This window comes from Microtus oregoni, unplaced genomic scaffold (assembly GCF_018167655.1).
Source record: "Microtus oregoni isolate MIOR12 unplaced genomic scaffold, Mior012 000000F_ref0000247, whole genome shotgun sequence".
Classification (NCBI taxonomy): Eukaryota; Metazoa; Chordata; class Mammalia; order Rodentia; family Cricetidae; genus Microtus; species Microtus oregoni.
In genome coordinates this window covers 50957325-50978485 of record NW_024543059.1, presented here as the reverse complement: position 1 = coordinate 50978485, position 21161 = coordinate 50957325, and the positions used below count along the sequence as shown (strand labels likewise).

General features: G+C 42.1%; 1 protein-coding gene across 1 annotated transcript in view; it reads left to right on the top strand.

The window, feature by feature from the left end:
- Negr1 (neuronal growth regulator 1) overlaps window positions 1-21161 on the top strand; it is a 670340-nt gene that overhangs the window by 435074 nt on the left and 214105 nt on the right. Inside the window, exon 4 of the mRNA XM_041648210.1 lies at window positions 20135-20266. Coding sequence (XP_041504144.1) covers window positions 20135-20266 — 132 coding nt within the window. The remainder of the gene's footprint in view (window positions 1-20134; window positions 20267-21161) is intronic.

The following is a 21161-nucleotide window of genomic DNA, read 5'->3' as shown; positions in this document are numbered from 1 at the left end:
GATACCTTCATGATTAAGGGAGAGCAGACGTCTGATCATTGTCTAAAGTGTGTCTCCCTTTTCTCACCCTTGTTCACATATAAGCACAATAAAACACTGAACTATCAACGAAGTTATAGCTTTGACCTCCAGGCCACCCTGGTGTGAAGTCCTAGCTGATAACTTAAGGCTATCTCATTGTGTGTGTGTGTGTGTGTGTTGCAGAGCAGAGGCCTCTGGGGGACCCTGTATATGAAAACAGTATGTCATGGCCACCTGTCCCTGCAGAGGACTCCGGCAGCAATTGGTAGAGGGAAATCCAATTTTGTCTGCTCCACTGGTGGGAGCCAAGAAAGAAGCAGTGTAATTTTTAAATGAAATTTCTTCCTAAAAATAAATACAAATATAAGTTTAAAAATGAGAAGAAAAAACACAAGAACTTATGTTCCTGTAACACAAATACATTGTTCTTTATTTTATTATTGTTCTAACCAAAAGTATTATCCTTAATTAGCAACAGTTGTATTAAATTAAAAAGAAACCACAAAAGCATAGCTGTTGCATTTTCTCTGCTTCTTAGAGAAGACCTTGGGTGGTTTCGGGGACAGGTGTCTTCAGATCTCAGGTGTCAGTGACCATAGAGCTGGGTCTACGGTCTGCAGGTGTTGGTGCTGTGCACCAAGGTGGAGAACAAGTGGGTGCCTGGAAGGGCATGCTTGCCCTGTTCTAGCAAACAACCTAAGTCATTTCCAAAACCAGAAGGGAGGCTGGGGAATAAGACCACGTGAAGACCAAACAGCAAAGTCACCTCCTGGCTTAGGCTTCATTAACATGAACTGTAACCTTGATCTTTTCTTCATTAGTTTCCTGAAATCACTAATCCTTGTAAAGAACAAAATCCGACAGCTTCATATTTTCTGGTCCCCAGTGTTTCTTAGAAATGCAGAAGTGAAAACTGTAATCATGGCAAAAGCATGCTTAATTGCTGCTGATCTTTGTCTTTTCATGATCAAGTTTTTATATGATTTATTTTTATATAATTAGATTATAAAGGCACACTCAACACTCACACATACACAGAGGTAATCACCTACACTACACAGCAAACACGCACACACACTCAACACACAAGCACTTGCATAGATACAATCTCATATAAGTCAACACCGAAACGTATGCAGAGGCATAATCACATACACCGCACACATGTCAAGAAAACCGAGATTTAAATATAATTAAACAATAAACTATATTAAAACATCTGTGAAAATTGAGAACTTTTAATTATGTTTCATGACCTATCATAATGACAATATATAAATTTTTCTATGTTGTAACATTTTGGAAGAACTTAAAAACTTTTCAAATATACCTTCAAAGATTGAGAAGCCTTTCGTATTTCCCAGAAAGTATCTGAATATATGTAAAAAAGGGTGGCAGTGTGAAATATGCATCTGATGCAAGCAGAAGACAAAATCAGCCTGCAAGCTTTACTAGCAAGAGTACTGAAAAACCATAGCCACGGCGACCCCTTCAGAAGGAGCTGCAGCTCAGCTGTGTAACCCCACATCCACAGGCTGTGATTTTATCTCTTTGCCAAAATCATACCTTAGCATGACAGCACCATCGTCAATGTTCTCCCTTGTGAGTGTGAAAAGCAAGCACTGGCATCTTCCATCAACACCTCATCGTTGGACTACATTGTATTTATTCTACGGAAACCGTACACATTAAACTGTGCACAATGCAGTCCCTTTTCCAACAGATAATTGAGAGCTGCTTATGTGACTTTATAGTAAAGCCATGACCCTCGACTTCAGAGTCTCTACCCATCTCCCAGAGCATCTCCTGGGCCTTCTACTACAGAAATATCCTCACTTAGAAATCATCTCAGTTGGCTTTTATCAGATTGATTTCAAAGTTAGTGTTGGATTCTCTCTCTTAAGGATAACCTCCAAATCAATAAAAGCAAATTTTAATTCTTGTTGAAACTGTTCATTTCTTCTCTTAATGGGTTTTGTCAAGTTGCTAATGTAAAGGTTTCATCTTTCTCCGGTCAGTCACATCTTCCCTTAATCCAAGAAGTGTGTGAGAACCTACGGTCAAAGCCCAGTATGTGAAGTGAACGCAAGGGGCAAAACTCCCTTCCTCGTGGAAATTTCACGGTTGTAAGGAAGACTGTGGATAATGCTTAGTATTCTAGTGAATCATGCTGTTAGAAGGGACAAGGAATGGAGGTGATGATGTCTATAAGGGCAACTGGGAGTAAGCATTACTCTAGGGTTGCATGGCACAGGAGGTGGCATTTGGCCAACGATATGAAGGAACAGACTCAGGCACACAGGTGATTGAGGAAGCATTCAGTACAGAGACACCAGCCAGGCTGGGCCGTGATGCAGGAGCCTCACACTTGGGAAGGGATGGAGATGCTGAGGAGGCTGGAGTCGAAGGGACTGAACAGCAGTGACCCATTGAACGCACAAGGCTGATTGTGAGGCTTTGGGCCATGGGGAAAACTTTCCAGTCTCTCTCGCATTACATCTTATCCAGGCTGTCACTTCAAAACTCACCTGGCTCCCAGGTGATCTCTCCACTGGTTTCATGCTGGGAAGGAACAGACTCAGAGAAAGGGCAGCTGGGTTCAGCAGCCCTTGCCAGGCTCAACTCCTGTCAGTGAGTGGAAGTGAGGAGTCTGCCTGCAGCCTAGTGCTGTGCACTAGGGCGTAAATGTGGCTTTGCTGCTCTGAAGTCTCTCTTCGGCAAGGTTTTCATCCCTCCAGAGGAGATTGCACCATTCCTCCAAAGTGAGTTAGCTACTTTGACATCAAGGATAAATATGGATAATGCTAGTTTTTTTATACAAAACATCAATAAAAATATGTTGAGAACATGTGTGAAAAACTAGACCTTCAAACACAGATCTGTGCTAGTGTAGGAGGTCTGTGATCTCCTTAGGTACTTCCATGTCATTTCTGGAGAAGGCAGGCAAAAGGAAACATAGGCATGAGACAGTTAGTTCCGTGGCAATGCCAGTTTGCCTTGTATTTTTCAGCCCTCTTTCCTCTCCAGGTTCCTCTGCCTGGGTCCCCCTCTGTGGTGCTTACCATCTCCAGGTTTTCTTCACAATCCTGTGCCTTCCAGAACCTGGCTGCCCCATTGATAAACTGGGTCAATTGTGGGGTTTTCAGATCCCTGCCCCTGTAAGCACCCACAGCCAGTGCCTCCTCTTCACCAGGTGCTTCCAGTCCTGGCTGTACCCACTCTGACTGGATGCTGAGAGTCTGTGCTTAATTCACTGCTTGGACTTGAGAGAATGTTTCAGTCCTGAGAAGCAGAGTGTGACTGTTGTCTCCCTGTCTCCACTTATTTCCACCACATCCCTGTGTAATCTTGGCCAGTCCTGTCACTTCTAAGGCTTTCATACCAACAAGGGCTCATGTTCTCCCGGAAGCCCTCTGCATGGTCCTCACACATTAACAAGCACTCAGGACTCTCTCTTCAAGACTCGGAGCTTCCAACGAGCAGAAGTGAAGCAGGACCACTGGACCCTATTGTGTCGTGAGTGCATCTCTCTCTGTCTTCCAGGCTGGACAAGCCTTGGTGTGCTTACCATGATGGCACACTATGAGAATTGCATCCATTTATGAATTTACAGAAGGCCGTTCTTACACGACAGCACCAAGAAAGTTCTGACAAAACCCTTCTGTTTCTGTGCTTCACTTGGGACCTATGCATCTTTCAAATCTGTTAATGTTCATGATAAGGGTGAAGTGGGTAGTGGCATCTCTTGGTGCTCCCACCAATGGCTTAGTGCTGTATGTTGGTCCTCCTAAATTCTTACCAGGTGCCTACAATGTGAAGGTGGAGCCAATCCTCTCTCAGAAAGGTGGACCCTCAATTTACTGGTTTGTGTATCTTTTAGCATATCTTGAATTGTAAAGATCCACAGGGCCTACATGCCTACATGTACACTGCATACACATCATGTGCACATACACATACATGTAAAAAAAGGAGGGAGAGAGAGAGAATATAAAGGGGTAGGTACTAAGTCCTTCTCAATCAAAGCCATTACAGGAGAGTAGAGCTCAGGGTTGGGGGTCTTCCCTTCACTCTGCTCCACAAGCAGAACCTACCTAGGGGTAACACATAGAAGCCATTACCAAAAAAAAAAAAAAAAAAAAACCCAGCCCTTGTGAACTCTGGCCAGTGTCTGAGTTCCTGGTGTGAGCATCATCTAACTTCTGTATTAGACATAAATGCCCCTTCCCATTAAGTAGTCTGAACTTAGGTTCTGTCTCCTAGAGACAGCTCAGCAGGTAAGAGTCTATGCTGCTTCTGTGCAGTTCAGTCTCCAGCACAAGCTTCAGGATACTCAGCTATAACTTCTGCTCCAGAGAGATCAATCGCCCTCTTCTGGCCTCCATGGGCACTGCACACAGGTGAGCACACACACACACACACATAGACCCCCATAAGCAAAATGAAAATAACATCTTTTTGAAGGAAGAAAACTGTAGTTTGAGCAGCTGCTGCATCACACCCTTCCCAGGACCACACCCTCCATGGAAGCTCTCGCCTTATCTGTGGGATGAGCAGAGCTCAATCAGAGGGGCTCAGAAAAGAACGTTCTGCTCACTCCAAAACTAGACACTGGGAATAACAGAAAGCCCATACTGACAAAAACAAAACACAAGAAAATATCTGAGTCTGAATTTCATAGGAACAGAAGCACAATCCAGCTAATGCCTGACAGAAACAGCTGTAGTTCAGTAAAGACCCCGTGAGTACTCGGCGTCTCCCAAGTCCTCTCCAAGCCGCAGACATTATGCTTGAACATCAGTACTCAGATGCTGACTTCAATACATTCTCCAGCACATGTCCACTTGCTGACGACAGCCCTTCTGATATTTTTTTCAAATTAGGTGACAGACACAAGAGCAAATGCCATTTATTAGAAGAAGAGGTGTACTGAACAGATGGAGTCAGCTCCCCTATCATTGTGGTGACAACAGAGACACTGGTCTCGTTTGGCATATTCTCCAAAGCTTTACAACTATTTTGTTTCTTTGTTTTTCAAGACCAGGTTTCTCTGTAGCTTTGGAGCCTAGCCTGGAACTAGCTCTTGTAGACAGGCTGACCTTAAACTCATAGAGATCCACCTGCCTCTGCCTCCTGAGTGCTGGGATTAAAGGTGTATGCACCTCCACTGCCCAGCTAAGCTTTACAACTGTTAAAAATGTGTTGTAGCCCATACTGATTAAGGGATGTATCAGAAAGAAAGGATGATGAGCTTTGACTAGTACAGGAATTATCTCCCGAGAGAGCAGTAACAATAATAACAAAACCCAAACTCTGGATCTCAGAGAATGGCCTCTCCGTATGAAGTTTTGAGAGATACTGAACAAACCACCATTGTGTTTTACAACACTAATTTTTTAATTACTTTTCAGTGTGTGTCTGTATGTGAGTCCCAGTGTCCACAGAGGCCAGAGACCTCTGGAGCTGGAGTTACTGGAGGTTATGAGCCATCTGATCTGGTGCTGGGAACACATCTCTGGTCCCTCTGCCGGAGCAGCTTTGCCAGCTCTCCAGCCTCTAGTGTGCTTTAGAACATCTGTTTTGATTTCATTTCAAATAAAAGCCAATTAAACCAAAGGTTTTTTATTGTTAAAGCTAACCATAGTCAATTTATTCATAATGCAATTGCATGTTCCTAATCAAAGACTATGTGGGAAGCTACAAGGGTCACAGAAATAGCTGACAAGTGACAAGTGGCCAGCCATTTCCTGAGCTCTCATCAGGGCCATCATGCTGGGGCTGCATTCGTAAGGAGTGAATCATTGAAAATGGGACGCTGGGAGGAAATATTGTGCACACAAAGAGGCTAGTGTCCTTTAGACCAAGCGTACATACCTGACCCATATTGAATTGAGGCTTCTATGTCTGGTTGAGAAGCCTCCCTAGGCTGTATCTTTTCAAAACACCCTGCTGCGTTCCCAGCCAAGAAATAACAAAAACCATATATAGTGTTTCAATCAAATAACCAAAATGTTGGCCAAGCATCTAAAATACCAGTTTGGGAGACACTGAAGACTTAGTAATGGAAGATGCTGATTCTACAGAAGCAGGGAAGAAATGAGACTCCTGTGGCCACAGCTTCCTGTACTGAGAGCCTGGGAGGCAAGGAGTGAGATCCAGACAGACCCCTGAGGCTCTCTGAGGGGAAAGCAGAATCCAGGGGAAGCAGACTTCAGATAACAGTGGCAGAGAAGACAGAGTGGAACAGAGGTGGGGAGCGCCATTAAGGTGGACAGGTGGGCACCTGCAGAGTGACCCCTTAGACTGACAAAGGCTGCAGAAGAAATTCACAGCAGGGTCTAAATTGTGTCACTTGGTGTAGGAGGGGGCTTCCTAGGTCTAGACTGACCTTTAAGTTGGTCCCACTGGAGAAGAAACAAAATCTTAAAAGCCAGTTTTCAAGTAACTTAAATGCATTTAAAAGCCAAGAAGGTTTTGAAAACAATGCCCATCAAAGTCCACAGTACATGTCACCCAGTGAAAACACTGAGCATGCAAACGACCTCTTACCCTGGTATAATCAGCATGTGAACAGCCATCCACCCACTCATGGCTCTTCTGCCCCTCATGCTCCTTTTTGCTCTTCTGCAGAGCCTACAATGCCCCCCATTTGACTCTGAGCCCTTTCCCTGCGGTCTTTATAAGGTACCCCAATCTTGATGTTCAGATCTCCAACAAAGTGACCCCTTGTGGCCATCACTTTTCATGTTGCTTAGGTGATCACTCTGTTGTCCCTCAAGTCAGAAGAAAGTAGAGACCAGGGACCACTGGACATACCAAGGACAGAACGCTCAAGACAGGCAAGATGGTCGTTGGTGGGTTACAACCAAAAATACTGTAGACGCTGTAATATGCAGGTCAGTGCACACACATACACACATAAATGCACACATGCACAGAGTCACAACATCAACAGATACACATACAGACAACCACAAAAACATATTCACATGCACATACATACCTATACGCACACACATACTTTACCCAGTCATAGGCATGTACCCACAGAGACACACATTAACATGTCCCTGATCCCTAAAAAGACCCTGTGCTTCTCACTCGGTTCTTCTGTGCCTGTAGTGAGAGCACTCAGGGATCTTGCCCAACCCAGGACAGATTGCTTATCAGTAAGGGTTTTGAGATGGCTTCCTGACATCTACCATGTCAAATCAGGTACAACCTAGAGGGAGTCTGTGCAGCTCTCCTCTGCCACTGAACTGTATAATCCCCACATATGGTGTGAGAATAAGGGACACAGTTTTAAAGGAAAGTTGGTTGAGATACTGGGATCAGCAGTCTACAAGATGGGGGTTATAAACACACATTTTGTTACTGAAATTCTCTTCACAGCTTATGAAATAAATAGACTTACTTAAATCTCTGAGAGGATCAGTGGATTTTGTGTAAATTAGTAAAATATTAGTGCTGCTGATTTCCTTCTGTCATCCATAAATAAATTAACACTTTTCCCCACCCTGCCTAGGTTCCTTTCATCTCCAACAGCGAAAGGATATTCTTCCTTTGCATAACCAATTGCTGGCCCCCATTGTTAAAAGCAAGGGGAACTTTTTATACATTTTAAAATTCCCTGTTGTTTCTCTCTCTCTCTCTCTCTCTCTCTCTCTCTCTGTGTGTGTGTGTGTGTGTGTGTGTGTGTGTGCGTGTGCATGCATACACCTGTGTGCACACAGAGGCCAGAGGACAGTCAGGTTCCTCCTCTATTTGTTCTTCGTCTTTCTCTGACCTCAAGTACACCGATTAGGCTAGAGTCTCTGACAAGCCACCTGCTTGACTTCCCATCTCTATTTTCATAGTGTAGGGTTATTCTCATGTGCTGTTGTGCCTGGATTCTTATTTGGTTTGGGGAATTCAGACCTCCTGCTTTCATGGAAAGAACTTTATTAGCATTCATCTCCCAGGTCCATGGAAATAGTTTTAACAGTTAATTTCGTGAAGCAAAAAGATGCAGAAGCAGAAAGACTGAATAACTGTGCTCACATTTATACAAATCACAACAAACTTGAAGTATAGAAACACCCAAACATATATTTGGTAAAACAAACAAACAAAATCAGAAATATGGGCCTAGTTTATTTTTGTTGAATGTTTTCTCTCATGAACAGATCCTTGGGCACAACAAATATGTCAGAGATAAACATCCTGACTGTTGAATAAAGTCAACAATTTGCTTACCTCACAGAGTGTTTGGCCAGGCCTTACAGGAAGTGCATACAAGCAGGCTTCTATTGTTAATGTCATTGTCTGTACATGTTACATGAGGGTTTGTAACAACAGCTGCTTCCAGCCACAGTATGCTTAAACAGCAGGGATTCTAGGACCAGAAAAGCTTACAATGAATGTAGTTCACAAATCAGAATCTGTAGTAATAAGAGTGGCGGGGCTGCATTCCCAGCACCCCGGCTGCCTGCTTGGCTAGCTTATGCCCCAAAATAACAACACACAAACTGTATTCTTTTAGACACTGCTTGGCTCTTTAGCTCTAGCCCTTACTGGCTAATTCTGATATCCCGATCAACCCATCTCTAATAATCTGTGAGCACCGGTCTTACTGGGAAGATTCTAGCCCATGTCCATCCTGGGTTGGAGCTTCATTGCGTGTGTCTGCCCAGGAGCCGGGAGCATGGTGTCTCTCTCTCTCTCTGAGGCGTCTGCTCCCGAGAGGAGAGCTGTGGAGTCTGAGCTCACTTCCTCTTCCTCCCAGCATTCTGTTCTGTTTACTCCTCCCACCTATCTTCTAACCAATGAGGGCCAAGCAGTTTCTTTTTATTTAACCAATGACCTTCCTCCATCAAGAAGCTCTAGTCAAACCAGAAAAGAACCTGTGTACATTTCATGCCCATCACCCTAGCACGAAGGAAGTTGACACAGGTCCTGATTTCAGGACCTGGAATTAGAGGGTTCTCTCTACTCAGAAGGAGTTGCCATCAGTTAAGAGCCATTGAGCTGTTTTTTTTTTCCACTTTGGTTGACACAGATTAAATTCTGTTGGGTGCTTTCACAACACAATTCTGACCTATTAGATGCAGACACCCTAACCAATGCACAAAACTGCTTTAAGTTCAACATTAATTTTATCAATACATTTATATCAATAAAAATTCTAATTAGGGCTTTATAATACTCTCAAGTTTCATGTTCATAATGACACTATAAAGTAGATGTTGACCTTATGAAGAAAATGACCATAAGAGGTCAAATGTTAACTGACAACTGGGGAAGGTGGCTCAGTTGTTAAGTACCTGTGAGCCTGAATCTGATGCTCGGCTTCAACACAAGAACTCAGGTGCAATGGTTCTAGTACACATTTGTAATCCCAAACCATGAGATGAAATCAGGACAGGGGTATCCTGAGCCTGCACGCCAACCTGGCTAAGTTGGATAGCCCTAGGATCAGTGACAGAATCTGCCTCAAAAAAATTAAGGTGAATTCTTGGCCAGGCTGAGATAGAATTTGGGGACCACCTGGGCTACATAGGGATATATTTTGTTGAAATAATTGTTTAAAAAGAGATTTTTTTTTACCTGCTTCAATGCTAGTCATAGTGCCCAGAGCTCTGTACTTATGGCACAAGCAATGTAGCATGGAGTTAGTTATGGTCCCAGCTCTTGGTTACATTTATTTAGTTTTTGAGACAGTGTCTTTCTATCTTGCTACAAGGTAGCACAGGTTGACTTTGTATTCTCTATGTACAGATTGACCTCAAACTTGTAGTAACCCTGCCCTTTCTCCTGGATATTGGGCTAAGAGGTGCATGCCACCAGACCCAGCCTTTTAAAGATAATTTTTAAATGTCCTTAAGTAAGGCACTCAAAGGTCAGTTTTCTAATACCCGGAAAAGAAAATTTAAAATAGGTAAAGAAGTGAGTGAGTTTCCTACAGGCAATCTCCAATGATTTTGTTTCATTGCAGGAACTGACGATACAAATAGACCAGCAGAGAGTCGGGTTCCATTATCCAGGCATTCCACAAAGAGCAGAGCACATCACTCACACAGAGCCCTGGGTCACAAAGCTAATACAGCAGGACAGTACCATGAAACCCCTGAATCCTGAGGCGACAGATACTGACATGGGTTGTAATTCACATCGCCTCTGTAGACCATCTCAAGCATTGTTAACCAAAAACCAATTAGAATACTAAAAATTCTCTTACTGCCTGCGGGACCAACAAGACCGAGGCAGGGGGATATCCTGTTATTTAGGAGATCTGTGCTATGAACTCTGCATCCTCACCAACATTTGAAGTCTGAAATCTTTCCAATTTGGGAGGCTAGTGGATCTGAGGTACTGTTTCCATGAGCCTTTGTCTGATTAAGTCATCTTTAAAGTGAGTGGGTTTGAGACTTTTGACAGAGGTGCCGTCATGCACCCACATCTCTGATGGAGACACGCAAGTCTCGCTATCATGAAGCCCCCTCAGGTGTCCCCTTCTAGGGTCAGTCAGCCTGCCTACCCCAGCACCTGACAGAAAATTAATACTTTCAACGTGATACTCTTCTAATTTCCAAGTTCTAAGAAAGTGAGATTATATCATATATAACCCATTGAGTCTAGTTTCTTCAATTAGTGAAGTATGTTTGTGATTCATCCATGGTGTATGTGTGGATCATTTTATAGCTAAATGATAATGTGTTAGCTATGCATAGTTCCTTTAGTACCTACAGGTTGAAGGGTATTGGGGCCATTTGTGCTGTTAGCAATCATCAATAATGTTATTATCCATATATATATATATATATATATATATATATATATATTTGTTTAACTATTAAAGCTTTCAGTTGATACTGGAATGAAAGGTATTAGATGATCTGTTGTTAAGTGACAACCTTCCAAGGTGACTTCAACTCAACAGCATAGAAGACTTCTATTGTCTGGGTGCATTAGTCCTCTTGCCTGTTGTTTGAGTCTTTCAAAATCATTTGCAGTAGCATTTCTTTGTCCTTGACATTGTGATTTCAGAATGATTGGTCATCCTAACATCTATTGATAAACCTAGTTACTATGTGATATGTGAATGCCATCTTTGATTTCAGAATGATTGATCATCATAATGTCTATTGATAAACCTAGTCAGTTACTATGTGATGTGTGAATACCATCAGATTTCTGAATGATTGATTTCAGAGTGATTGATTGGTCATCCTAATGTCTTCTGATAAAGCTAATTACTACCTATACATGAGTATTTTATCCATTTCTTGGCTGGGTTGTGTGTCTATTGAGGCTGTAAAATTTTTATTTTATGTTTTTAAAGATTGAGTTTTCTATACCTTTCTAATTAAAATACAATTACATCACTTTCCTTTGCCTTTATCCTCCCAGACCTTTAAGGTTCCCTTCCCCAACTCTTTCTAAGATTTTCACTCTTAAATCAACAGCCTCTTTTTCTTTCATTATAGTTGTTACACACATTAATATGTACAAACATGTAAATATAATCTGCTTAATCCATTTTGGTTGCTTGTGTGAACATGGTATCAAGGCTGGTCACTCTGCATTGGGTAACCAAAAAGCTGGGGCTCATTCCTAAGCCTGCATTATTTCGACTGAGTTCTGAAGGGTTTTTTGTTTTGTTTTGGTTTGGTTGGGGGGATTGTTTGTTTGTTTGTTTTGGGTTTTTTTTTGAGACAGGATTTCTCTTTGTAGCTTTGGGACCTATTCGAGAACTTGCTTTGTAGACCAGGTTCACCTCAACTCACAGAGATCCATGTAGTAATAAGAGGAGCGGGGCTGCGTCCCTGGCACCCCAGCTGCCTGACTAGCTTATGCCCCGAAATAACAACACACAAACTGTATTCATTTAAACACTGCTTGGCTCTTTAGCTCTAGCCCTTACTGGCTAATTCTGATATACCGATCAACCCATCTCTAATAATCTGTGAGCACCGGTCTTACTGGGAAGATTCTAGCCTAGTCCATCCTGGGTCGGAGCTTCATGGTGTGTGTCTGACTGGGAGTGGGGCATGGCGTCTCTCTGAGGCGTCTGCTCCCGAGAGGAGAGCTGTGGAGTCTGAGCTCACTTCCCCTTCCTCCCAGCATTCTGTTCTGTTTACTCCTCCCACCTATCTTCTAACCAATGAGGGCCAAGCAGTTTCTTTTTATTTAACCAATGACCTTCCTCCATCAGATCCACCTGCCTCTGCCTCCTGAGTGCTAGGATTCAAAGCATAAGTCACTACCACCTGGCCTGAAGGTTTCGTATGTGACTTTTTATTTAACATGTGTGTATACAAGTCCTGACATTTGTGTTTTCTCTCACATTTGTCTGACATTGTGATTTACCAATGTTTTCTCTCCTATGTGGTTTGGATTTTTAATCTAATTGAGTCCTTTCCAAAACAAGTTTTATTAATTGTGATGAGATCCAGATTAACAATATCTCTCAAGTGGATTATGTATTTAATGTTTACCTGAGATCTCTTTGCCCATCACAAAGACATAGTGCTCTCCCTTCCTTTCTTCCTAGTAGGTTCACAATCAGAGTTCAATGATGAATGCTCAATTTCGTTATACAGTGGAATGTGAGTGGGTTTGGCGTAGACCCCTGCAACTGACCACAGGAGATGGGAAGCATTTAGCCTTTGGTCATCACATCCTGGGGAAGGGTCATTTATTCATAGAAGCCATCAACTCCAGAAAGCTCTGTGCCATTTTCTGAAATTTTATTTTCTTAAGTACTGAATTCTTTCAATGACTTATCTATATGAAAATACAAAATTTATTCTAGTGGTTGTTTTGTGGTGGTGGTGGTGGTGATGATGGTGGTAGTGGTGGTCATGGTGGTGTTGGTCATGGTGGTGGCGGTCATGGTGGTATAGTGGATCACATTGTCTAAATTTTTCATTCAGATAATCCACAGTCTGGTCACATTAATTTTTTCTCAGTATTGGATTTGTTATTAAATATTTATTCAAAGGCTTTCAGGTCTGTGTTCATGACTAGCATCTTATGTCATTTGTTGTGATGTTTGTATGAAAATATTTTCATATAATGAGTTAGAGAGTGGTCCTCTGGGCTTTCAGAAAGAATTTCTGTGAGTTATGTGTAGGGATAAGTCCCGCCCCTTAGGGGGCTTGTTTGCCTCGGGCTAATGTTTACATATAAATCTGGCGAGTGTGCTCCCAGTGCTTGCTTCTGCTTTCCTGGTCTCCGCGGGAATGGTGGTTCTGTAAGTCTATTTCTCCATTAAAGCTGTATATATTTTTGCAATCTGTCTGCATTCGTTTACGCCATTACATTTTGGCGCCCAACGTGGATTATGGCCTCCCTACAGCTGCACAGATGGAGCCTCCTCCCTTGTTTAACCTCCTTAGATTATCAGCACAGCACTACCCAAGTCCTGAAGGCCAAGGGAAAAAAAAGGAGAAGATCAACTTAGGAATGACTGGGATGGACAAAGGGTCTCAGCCTTCACTGCCTTTAATGGATGTCAGAGATCATTGGGCCTCATGATGAGCTCTTGCAGACAGACATTGCTGATTTGATGGCCACATCGGACAGAATAACCTTCATGTTACCCACGCTGCCTGATTTCTCCTCTCATGCCTCTCCTCAGCAAGGCAGTGAGGCTTCCATAGAGTAGAGTTAGCCTCCAGAAGGACAACTGTGTATGCCAAGGGATCCTAACCTGATGCTTTCTGTTGTCTAAAGTATGAAAGACTTGGATTTCAGGTTTTGGTCATTCATGGAGGGGTAAATATTAAAATGATACACTTGATCATTGGTCCTAAACTGAGTAAAGAATGGAAATCCAGAAGTAGAATTTTAAAATTAGAATATTTAAATATATTAAGCACTCCTTTTCTTACAGATCTAATACTTCTCCCAGCTGGAATGCGAATTATTTTTGCAGAGTTTAAGTCTCTCTAGCCTATGATTTCTGCTTACAACTTGAGATTCACCCCTGCCCATTCTCATGAAGCTGATGTCCAGACTTAATCCAATTTCCAGTGTCTTGCTCCAGATAATTTCTTCTCACGATGATGACGAATAGCACCCTGCATTTATGTCAAAGGCAGCAATTACTGGACTTTATTAAAATTACCTTCTCAATCCTTTGTGTCCACAATGAACTACACTTCCTGAAGTAGAAAGGCTCTTGTGTACTGCCCAGATGTCAGGGTGCAATCTCTGTCACCTGAAAGAATGCATGGTGGAACCATAAGCAGCAAATGCCAATCCGGAAGGAAAGCAATGGCTGTGCCCTGAGATTTCCCTCACCACTGTCTGGTAGACTGTGAATATGTCAAAGAAAAAAGCTAAAGAAGTTGAGCTTTTTATTTACTGGTTGTTTTATTTGCTTCTGAACCCTGTTAGAATCATCTTGGGGGGTAACTTCCATAATTTCATCTTTCCTAATAACCCTTCTCTTATTGCACCTTCAAATTCCATTATTTCTTTGCTCCAACAACACTTCCCAGAATTGCATTAACTGATATATTTTTAGTACATTCTCATAAAGGTTTTTGCTTCAAAAAGAATGTTCTCTTTGAATTCATTTTTTTTTCCTGAAACCCACTTGTATTATTCGGAAGGATTAATGACCTCAGCAACTTCATAAATTACACCATGAGAACTTTTCTATCTCCTACTGTCTTTGAGAATGATATAGAAAGTGCAGTGTGGATGTGGAAGTGGATTCCCAAGGTGTAATGAAAACTCTGCCAGAACATTGGCCACCAAGCATGTCAGCGCTTTAATCCAGAATGCCCTGGTTGATTTCCACAATATTTTTAATAACGATGATAACATCTTTTAAAATGAAATAGTAACTGCTCAGGACTTTCCATTTTCTTGTTTTCCCATGAAAACATAATCAATAGCTATATCCCTAATATGAAAAATAGAAAAGAGACATACATGTATCCCCCAGGAAAGTGAAATAGGCAAGGTCTCCTGAGAAAATTGGGAGCATGGAGGAGCAGAATAATAGAATTAGCTTCTCCCCGAGGGCCTATGGCCTCTGTAGCCATAAGTTCTTGGTGCATGGTACGGGTTCCATCTTGTGAAAAAGGACTTTGTTCCTATCAGAAGTAGTTGGCTACTCCATGATGCAACTGTTGCTTTAATTGCCAATCTAGACTCTACTGTGGCTCATAGGGCACATAGCTATGTAAGACTGGTGATTTCTTTTCCACAATCACAAACAGCAGAGCACCTCACTGCACTATGGGATGGTGTTTTCAGGACAGTTCCAGCTTGATTTGTTTCCATGTCCTATGACTTAAAGACATAACTACTTCAGCTATCATTCAAATCTGGAGGGAAGCTAAGAGGGTGGCAGAGCCAGTAGTATTTGATGGTCAATGGGATCTTACTGGCCAACAACAGCAAGTGACATAGTCCATTTCTGGCACTGGGATTTCTATTTGTTAGCTGAAGGTTTTTGGTAGGGACCCTATTACCTGATAAAACATTCTACCAGTCTTATCAGAAAAGCAATGCTTGTTTTGCTTCAAGGTGCTGAAAATTTTCAGACCATCATATATGTGTGCATACAAATGCAAACTCATAAACACACATACAAAAATGGGGAAGACCACCTTGTCCCTGAGAAGTCACTCCAATGACGGATAAGCTTACAGTCCTATTAACAGATGATTGACAAGATGTGTGTGTTTATTTAACTGCTAAGATTACAGGTGAGTAGGGCTGGTCAATGCTGTTAGTGTCTCTTGCTCAGCCTCCTAATTCCCACATCTATTAAAGACCCTATAAGGCAGAAGTCAGTCCTTAAATACTGTAACCTGTCAGTGTGGAAACAATCTCCACATTAAACTCTCTTGCATACCCAATGCTGTGAATTATCATAAGAGATAATGTGTATTTTACCTTCCGTGTGTGCCATATAGTGATGTAAATGATTTATTTGTATAACTCGCTCCACAGAATGACCTGACAAGGCAGGCTCCATCGCTGTCCTCACACACTACTCATGGGTTAACCAACAGTGAAGAATCCAGAGATAAGTTACATAGCTCAGGAATGATGGAGCTGGGATATTGGCCCACATCCCTGACTATACAGTGTGAGATGTTGCCTATAAGAGACACTTCATGACCTCAAATATGAGGTTGGATAAAAAGCAGTTGACAAATAAATATTACTTTATGGGCAAATGAACTATTCTAAAGATATTTGACAAATTCATTGAATTCTGGTGATTGGAAGACTGATACTATATCTCTCCGCAAGAAACCCTGAACAAGAGTGATAAGTCTTTTTGAGAAAAAATTTTGGAAACTGTTTAAAGTTGTTCTGAAGATTGGTTGCTAACTACTGTTGCACCACAGTACTAACTGTGTTTAGAGAGAGATGAGTCAGGGGCTCCTAGAAGAGATTTGAGAATTTCTTAGTGGTAAAGCTGGTGGAATAAGAAAGTCATGAGCCACATTGTGGATGCTGGGAAATAAATCTGGTTCCTGTGCAAGAGCGGCCAGTGCTCTTAACCACTAAATCATCTCTCCAGTCCTCTATTTACTTATTCATTTATTCATTATCTAATTTATCTATTATTTAGACACATATGCCCCTATTTGGAAGAGATTATATGCAAAGTAAACCTTCTCCCCTACAGTCAGTCCTTATCTTCATCCCACAGTGAGGTGTTTAATGCTTTGCTTGTCTTTGTGATCTTATAAAGGACCTACAATAACTCTAAAGGATTTGCTCATAACTGGTCACTTTTTGTCATGTCAGGATGTCAATCAACATGACAGCTCTTTTGAAGATTCTTTTTCTTCTACTTGATGGTGAAAGTGAAGTGGGGAGTTCTTCCAATGTGGATTTTTAGTGCACAGGACTTAATTCTCAGTTGTTGTTATAAGTACTGATTGAATAGATATTTGTTAAGTACGTGCCACATGGAATGACATGACAGCACACAGAATGAGCAGAACAGGACCTTCCCTTGTGGGAGAAGATGGCCAGGAGATGAAGATCATCACTCTATGACATCTGTAGAAATTGTTCAAGAACTGAGCAGATCCTGTCTTTTAGGGTGATGGTCTTTGGCTTTTCTCTCCACATCTGTTGAGCCCAGTCCTTCTCTTCCACTCTGGGGTAGGTTGAGCTGAATTATATTGATGAACTGAAATTTCCTCTAGAATGCTATGTCTTGACAAACATAGCTCTTAATTTTCCAATCTGGAATTCAGTTCTGGAAAGATCAGCCCGAGAACTGAGCTAAGGTGAGTTCAGAAAGGACATCTTACCCACATAAGGTAGATGCCCTGTACCTGCCTTTTATGGCATGAAGATTAGTAGCAACATCAGATTTAAAGAGTACTACACAGCAGAAAATATAACAACATCCTGAAATTTGCAGGCAAAGGCAAATGGATCTAGAAAATATCAAATTGAGTGAGATAACCCAGACCCAGAAAGACAAATATCATATGTAATCACTCATAAGTGGTTTTTAGACATAAAACAAAGAAAACCAGCCTACAAATCACAATCACAGAGAACATAGACAACAATGAGGACCATAAGAGAGACATACATGGATCTAATCTACATGGCAAGTAGAAAAAGACAAGATTTTCTGAGTAAATTGGGAGCATGGACCATAAGAGAGGGTTGAAGGAGAGGGGAGAGGAAGGGAAGGAAGTAGAGAAAAATGTATAGCTCAATGAAATTAATCAAAAAATAAATTTCCAATAGTCAGATGGGAATCTCAAGATGCCCCGGTGGTGTGTTTTCCTCCTGGAAGGCACCTTTATATTGGGGTCACTTGACTGAGGGCGAACTGTACCATCCACTCACTGGCTGCTGTCAACTCAGACCTCTCTCTATGGCAGGGTGAAGAAAGATCTCCAAGGTGATTCCATAGATTGTGTCATCCATGGCCATACCAGGGACAGACACAGTAGGTTTGAATGGCATCTTTTTTAGCCAGCTCATGCAATGGTGACATTTCCACACACGGCATCCTATATTTCTTCTCGCAGTTTGTAATATTTATTACAAACCAACAGCTTCTCACATTTCATTATATTTATTGATCCTGGTATGTGTTTAAAAAAAAAAAAACTATGACGTTATCTTCTCCTGGGAGGGAGATGAGCTCAAGAGAATGTTCTATGAGCATTTACGCAGTGATGATGGTCAATGATGGAGCGAGGGACGTTCTCTTCAGTGGTGTAGCCCCTGATATGTGCACATGCTGCTGTAAGCAAACCACAACTTACACTCCTATAAACAACCCCACTGAAGGGCACTAGGTCACACAGAGCATGAAAACAGAGGAGAGGCTTCCTGGAGGGGAGGAAGGAGACATATAGGGTTGGCAGAGGGGCAAGTAAGGATAACGGGGTGAATGCAATCAAAATATATCAAATACATGTAAAAAAAAAAGCATGTGGTGGAATCCCATTATCATGTATAATTGATATATGCTAATAAAACCATTAAAATGAAAATCAAAGGTTTGTTGTGTTTATCCCTAACCTTCAATACTTTAAAGGCTAGTGTTCTTATTCCTGCTATGGTTAAGCAGCAAGAACCAAAGAGCATGTGTGTGTAGACTCCATGTTTAATTGCTTGGTTAATGAGTTGCATGAACCTTGACCATTCAGGTAGGTGGCGATGTGTGCCTGGTGTGGATGCGGATTCATCTTCCAAGTTTCATTTGTTTTAACAGAGTGGAGTTGTGAGATTAGGCTAGAAAAGGAGCCATGGGAAAGGGCACTGTGTCCTTGCACAGAGTGAGTGACAAGGAAGTAGCCTTCATGACAAACGCTCACCATGCCTGGGTTTCAGTAGTTAGGGTTGTGAAGTTAACTACTACTTTTTAATCTTACCTCCTCAAATAGTTTGTCGGCCAACTAACCATCTCAGCGGCTTAAGTCTCGCCTTCTGCAAATTGAGAGCAACCTGATAAATAGAGAAAGAGTTTATTTATTGAAAATACTCCTTTCCCTTTGAGGCTGTCATGATCATCCAGAGGGCAAACTGTGATGGCAAATACTGCCCTGGGCAAAACCCACAGGGGGATACATTAATTGACATGCATTCTAGATTTGAAAGGCTGTAACTGAATTTCCTTAGATTTATTGAAAGTGAATCCCATTAACTTTCTAACTTCTGGATCATTGTGTTTCTGAAAGGATGGCAAAATGACAACAAAGGCAGCCTTGACTTTGGGAAACGCTGTTTAGTGGGAGAACTCCTTGATTGCCAACCTCGTCTGTGGGCACTGAACCGTGAATGCGTTTCACAACCAGCTAAAGGACAGGGAGGGAGGACTCCCACTTTAAGCACCACAACTTCTCTGTTGAGACTCTTAACTGTCAGGACTCTGGCTGCCCAATGACTCTGCTTTTGTTTGAGTACAGATTCTATTACTGAAGAAAGAAGTCTTGATTTCCAATCTCACTAACTTGGGAATATTCCTCCATCTGTGATTATGACTTTATATTGTTAATCTACTGTTATTTTTAGCCACACAGAATGTTTTCCCCCAGAATAATAAAAAAATAAAGATAATTTGGGTTGTTTGTGTAACCACTTAACTCTTAGCTGAAAGTCATTAAGCTTTCTTCCTGGGATTCACTGAATGATTTGCATATAGCACTTGCAGTGTGACTTGCTTGGGAGCGTTGGCAATTTTGGATGGGGGAGCTTGGCACTGGCTTTATAGGCTTGTGTATTTTCATTGAACCATCTGGCTTGAAACCATGTGTGGAGGGAAGGCTCCCCCCGAGAAAAGTAACGTTAAGTTAGGTGAAGTGTCCAGCTGCGATTTTACACTGGACAAATGTGAGTCAGCATACACCGAGCCCCGCTGGTGAATTCCGTCCACACAGCAAGAATGTGGTTCAGGGCCATGCCGTGTGAAGAGCTTGGAGAGTACCATTGATTCAGGAGAACTCTTGCTCACCCTATTCTAGGGTCCCTTGATCTGGTGTTGCTTTCCCCTGCCCCCACCTTTGAAGTTGTCTGATTAGCAACGTCTGGTAGGAGCTGTTAAGGTTGTTTTCTTTGAAGGAAGCCTGTGGGAGCAGCAATTAAATGTGCTGTATCTTTTCTGTTATTGTTGTTGTAGCAAAACCATTTGAAAATGGACAGTATTTGGACATTTATGGAATCACCAGGGACCAGGCTGGGGAGTACGAGTGCAGCGCCCAGAACGACGTCTCGTTCCCCGACGTGAAGAAAGTCAGAGTGGTCGTGAACTGTAAGTCTCTCCCGCTTATCGCCATAGCAACTGGGGAATGTCTGAGATTGCTGTGACTGCTTTACTTCACGGTGTCCTCCTGGTGACTGTCACTTACCTAGGCCAGACATCCGCACAGAAATGGCCTCAGCAGATCCCAGCCATGGTTTGGATGCTGTGCAGACTGCAGTCGTCCAGGGTCGTCTTAGCGCCCATCACTCTTCGTGGCCTCATTCTTGTCTCTAAAGCACTGCACACACATGCTTTGCCCTCCTCCTGGCTCTCACTTCCTGGACACCAGTCCTGAGCTCCAGGGTCCAGTACTTGATCTGACCTGGTAGGCACAGGGAGGAAGCCTTTCACACAAAGACAAGAGTAGGGTTGTAAGCCTTGGTCAGGTGGATATGGAATTCTATTTTGCTTGGAAATACTGGGGAAATTGGCAAATTATTTTCCCACAAATGTTATCATTGTGAAGGTATATATGAGCTGGATGTACACAGTCACCAACACTGTGACACCACATGTTTTTTCAAAATGGAAAATTAAAACCAGCAGCTGTAAGTACTCTTGACCTGTGAGTAAAGGTATCTTTTCTTCTCCACAATATACCCTAAGTCTTTCTTTCAGGTTTGTTTTTAATTATTTAAATTTTCAAAGAAAGTACTTTGAGGATAAGCGCTTCTTAACCAAAATACGCAAGGTTTATCTTCTATCTGTTTTCACTCCATTTATGTACTTTCCTTCATATGACCATGTTGTAATAAGATTGGCGGGCTGGGCTGTGTCCCGCCACCCGGCTAGCTTTACCCGAAATAATTACACGGAAACTGTATTCTTTTAAACACTGCCTGACCCATTAGTTACAGCCTCTTATTGGCTAGCTCTTACATATTGACCTAACCCATTTCTAATA